This window comes from Acanthamoeba castellanii (assembly GCF_000313135.1).
Source record: "Acanthamoeba castellanii str. Neff unplaced genomic scaffold scf7180000083311, whole genome shotgun sequence".
Classification (NCBI taxonomy): Eukaryota; Discosea; order Longamoebia; family Acanthamoebidae; genus Acanthamoeba; species Acanthamoeba castellanii.
In genome coordinates this window covers 4,819-8,787 of record NW_004457647.1, presented here as the reverse complement: position 1 = coordinate 8,787, position 3,969 = coordinate 4,819, and the positions used below count along the sequence as shown (strand labels likewise).

The following is a 3,969-nucleotide window of genomic DNA, read 5'->3' as shown; positions in this document are numbered from 1 at the left end:
CCACACCACACAGATTGTCAGACATACAAGATCATGCTATCACATCGCATCTGTAAAACACATATGCCAGGGGAACGATGCACGTGCCTGGTCAGCCCGATTTCCCAGAGTCTTTTTGATGTTGCCGCTGCGCAGCTTCTCGAGGACCTGCTTCGGGTCGAATGGCACGCGGTTGGCCTTGGCGCGCCGCCTCTCGCTGTCGACGTCCACGTCGACCTTGGAACGCACGAAGAAGAACGGCTTGCGGTACTCCACTTCAATCAGGTTCGCCAGGAAGACGTCCGTACTCCTGAAGCGGCGGCAGTCCATGATGATGTAGAAGTCGAACATGGCCAACCCCACTCGCTCGGCGTATTCCTCGATTGGGAAATTGACAGTGCCGCACCCCGGAGGGTCCCAGAACTCGACCGAGGGGAAGGCGGGGTGGCGATAGACCCGTGGCTCCATCGAGCACTCCTCGATGCCCACCTGCGCGGGGAGGGTGGGGTCGTCCGACGGGGGCACCCAACCGAGCGGCCACAGATGGCCACCTTTTTGGTTACGAGCCACATCAAAATTATGTTGTCCATCCAGTTAAAATTGAACCACTTGATTTACCATTACCATTATCACAAACAAAAAACCCCAACACAACCCTACACCAACCCCACCATTACACCCCAACCTCCCATATTGGTAGCTTTGCTGACAGGTCAGTGCACACAGACTGGGCCATGCAGAAGTACACCCTCATTCTGCAACCCAACTAGTTGGGTCTTGCATGAAGCAAAGAAAGAAAGAGAAGTAGTACGTACCTTCACTGGGGTCTGGGTGATTTCCTCGATCCTGTCTTGAAAGAACTGTCCAGCGTCCCTGGCCCACTGCGCGGGGATGTGGTCGAGCACTTGCTCCAGTGACTGCATGGTGGTCGGGGCAAAGGGAAAGAAAAAGAGTTTAACTTCATTACACCGGCAGATCTGTCCAATCTCACTCTGAGGTTTTCTTCTTTCAACACTTTGAGGCGGTGGAGGTCTGCTTCTCGTGCTGGGCGACGTAGAGCCGCTTTTGAACGTCGACCGAGCTGGTCCTGCTTCATCATCTCCCGCAACAACAACGACGACGAGCCCAGCGTAAATGACACGCTCGGTAACAAGAAGCACACGGCAAGACCGCGTCGGCGTTTGCCTCTGGGACCGCCTACTGCCGCGCGACTCAGCCGCCGTTGCCCACATACTCAAAAGCTCCAGGCCCAGGCCGTGGCTAAGAGACACTGGTACCCAGGTCGACCAAGGTCGGACGAGTGCCCAGGGGGCCGAGGCGGAGGGCCAATGATCTGACTTCCAATCCCAGCCTCTTCACCAACGACGTTTTCAGATAAGGTGCTTGAAGGGGTGAAGACCACACAAAGCTAAAGTCTACCAACTTATCTTCTAGCTCCTCCTGCTCGGTCCCGGGTCCCACGCGTCTCTGGTGACGCAGTGTCAGGCCGAAGTCGTCGAATTCCGTCTTTGGAAAGTGCGGCCGCGTGAACGACGTGATGCACGCGGTTCTCGCATGTAATGGCGCTCGGCCCAATTCCTGGGCGGTTCGTCGGTTAGGTTCATGAACCGCGTGCGTCACAGCGCAACAGCGCAACACAGTTGGTGCTCACATGTACCGGAAGCGTCCGTGCCATTCCCTCATGGCCTGGCAGCAGGCCAGGGTCACGGCGCGGTGGCAATGGGCCAGCTGCGCCCACATGCGGCGGCGCGCCGCGGGGCCTCGAAAGTGCGCCTCGAGCATCGCCACGTCCCAGAGCAGCGTCATCGCACCGGCACCGTCACAGCTCAGCTGTCCAATCAATCCCCCCTCCCCCCACGCCAACGGTCAATGGTCTGCAGTGGCGGCCGAATGAGTCTCGGCGGTACCGCACCTTAACCGGGGAACCGGCTCCTCTCATGTCAAGGAACAACGGAGCATAGTAGGGCACGTCCTACACGAAGATCAACTCAGCGCTACACGACACGACACGACACGACACGACACGACACGACACGACCCGACCCGACCCGACCCGACCCGACCCGACCCGACCCGACCCGACCCGACCCGACCCGACCCGACCCGACCCGACCCGACACGACCAACGACACGACCAACGACACGACCAACGACACGACACGACACGACCAACGACACGACCAACGACACGACCAACGACACGACCAACGACACGACAACACAAACCACGATACGACTTACGACCCACGACACAATGCATGACACGCTGCAACTCGGGCGTAGGTGTTGTGGTGGTACGTACGTGGCCGAACATGTTGCTCACGAGCTGGCGCCGCTTGTCGTCGGCAAAGTCGATGCGCACCGCAAAGTGGCGCGGCCCGCCCGCCTGCGCGCTCAGCGTCCACTCCACGCCATCCCTACGCGTAAGTGGTCAGAGACAGTGACACTGGCGCCCAAGCCCACCACCACCGAGCAAAAGTTGGGGAAAGTTGGGTGCACGAACCTGACCGACAGCGACAAGGAGCGGCTGGCTCTCGATGCCGACACCGACGACGACGACGACGACGAAGAGAAGAAGCTCTCAAAGAGGCCCAACATGAGGTCGGTCCTTGCTTGGGCCAGCTTGGTAAGCGTGGTCGACGCAAAATGTTAGACCGGGAAAACAAGAAGTCGCCACGCGATCGGAGGTACTTACCTCGAAGGCGAGGGCATGGGCGTAGGGCCCCAGGCCGCCGTCTAAGTCCACGTCGGCCGCGAAGTGAAAGAACGAACAGTCGCCATCGTCGCCGCCGTTGTTGTCGTCGTTGGCTGCTCCTGCGCCTTCGTTGGGTTCATCATCGCCTTGGTATTTGCGAAGAGGGCTATTACTACAGGATCGGTGGCCTTGGCGGGCAAGGTCGGTCGCGCGTCGGCCGAAACGGAGACGCACGCCGTAGTGGAGACCGTACACATTCCGCATATAACGCGCGATTCCTCTCACCAAGCCCGCATGATGTCGCACATCTACATCTTCGTCTTCTCTAGACTCGTTCTGTTGCGATGATGCCAGTGCGTTGGTTGGCGCTTGTTCCAAACAAGCGGTGTGTTCATCACCTCGTGTGCGGACGTGATGATCGTAGTCGTTGTCGTCGTCGTCGTCGTCGAGGCCATCGTAATCGTAATCTTCTTCGTCTGGCCACACCTGTTGAAGCAGTGGAAGTCTGACAACGCGACATTAACAGGTGAGCGGTGGTGGGTTGCACGGAGAGCGAGAGGTACATGGTACCGATAGCAGACCAACAGCGTACGTCCCACGTTATGCACGCGGATGACCGTCCTCTCGAACTCGTAGAAGGTGGCCTCGCGGTTCTCTGCAGATCAAACAACAACAACAACAACAACAACAACAACAACAACAACAACAAGCTCGAGTCAGAAGATGCATATAACGGGATGATGACCCCACGCATTGCAAGGAGAAGGCGCACCGAGTGCGTAGTCGGGCTGGTCCAAGTAGCGCTGTATCAAGGCGGCCACTGCCATGTTCGGACCTGACCAGGTCCTGTCGTCGCCCGTAAACAAGTGGCCTCGTGCTGCCGAGGGAAGAAAAGAGAGAGCAGGAGGGGCGAACCGTATAACATCCCGGCGCCAAGGGGAGGCCAGGTCCTGTCGTCTCTTGCTCGCCAGACACTGCTCTCTACACGCGCGGCCATCGCCAGCCATTAATTACTGAAAGAAAATAAAAATAAAATGAAGCCAAGAAGGAATAGGGCACACGGGGGGGACAAGGACCTGAGGGTGTAGTGCTGGCTCAGGGCACGTGGCAAGAGGCAGGGGCAGAGGTCACGCCACATTGGCCAGTTGGACAGTAGGCCCAGCCACAGACGACATACGCTCGAGAGCCGGCACACCTCGCCCAACCAGAGACGTGCTTGCGCTTTGGGGCTGGGTGCGGCTTCGGGCGAAGCTGCCAGCCCACTGAAACGGGCACGCGGCACCACAAGGTACAGG

At 58.6% G+C, this 3,969-nt stretch overlaps 2 protein-coding genes across 2 annotated transcripts; both read right to left on the bottom strand.

Annotated features, from left to right (window-relative positions):
- Positions 1-39: 39 nt before the first annotated feature.
- On the bottom strand, positions 40-902 carry ACA1_008620 (GTPase family e4 protein, putative; the record flags this gene model as incomplete). Its single annotated transcript, XM_004352583.1, has 3 exons — positions 40-50; positions 84-468; positions 795-902. The coding sequence occupies 3 exons, from the start codon at positions 900-902 to the stop codon at positions 40-42; spliced, it is 504 nt and encodes a 167-aa protein (XP_004352635.1).
- Positions 903-1,626: 724 nt separating this feature from the next.
- On the bottom strand, positions 1,627-3,599 carry ACA1_008610 (uncharacterized protein; the record flags this gene model as incomplete). Its single annotated transcript, XM_004352582.1, has 8 exons — positions 1,627-1,809; positions 1,892-1,951; positions 2,282-2,396; positions 2,483-2,601; positions 2,675-3,150; positions 3,267-3,329; positions 3,447-3,551; positions 3,590-3,599. The coding sequence occupies 8 exons, from the start codon at positions 3,597-3,599 to the stop codon at positions 1,627-1,629; spliced, it is 1,131 nt and encodes a 376-aa protein (XP_004352634.1).
- Between the last annotated feature and the right edge of the window lie 370 nt (positions 3,600-3,969).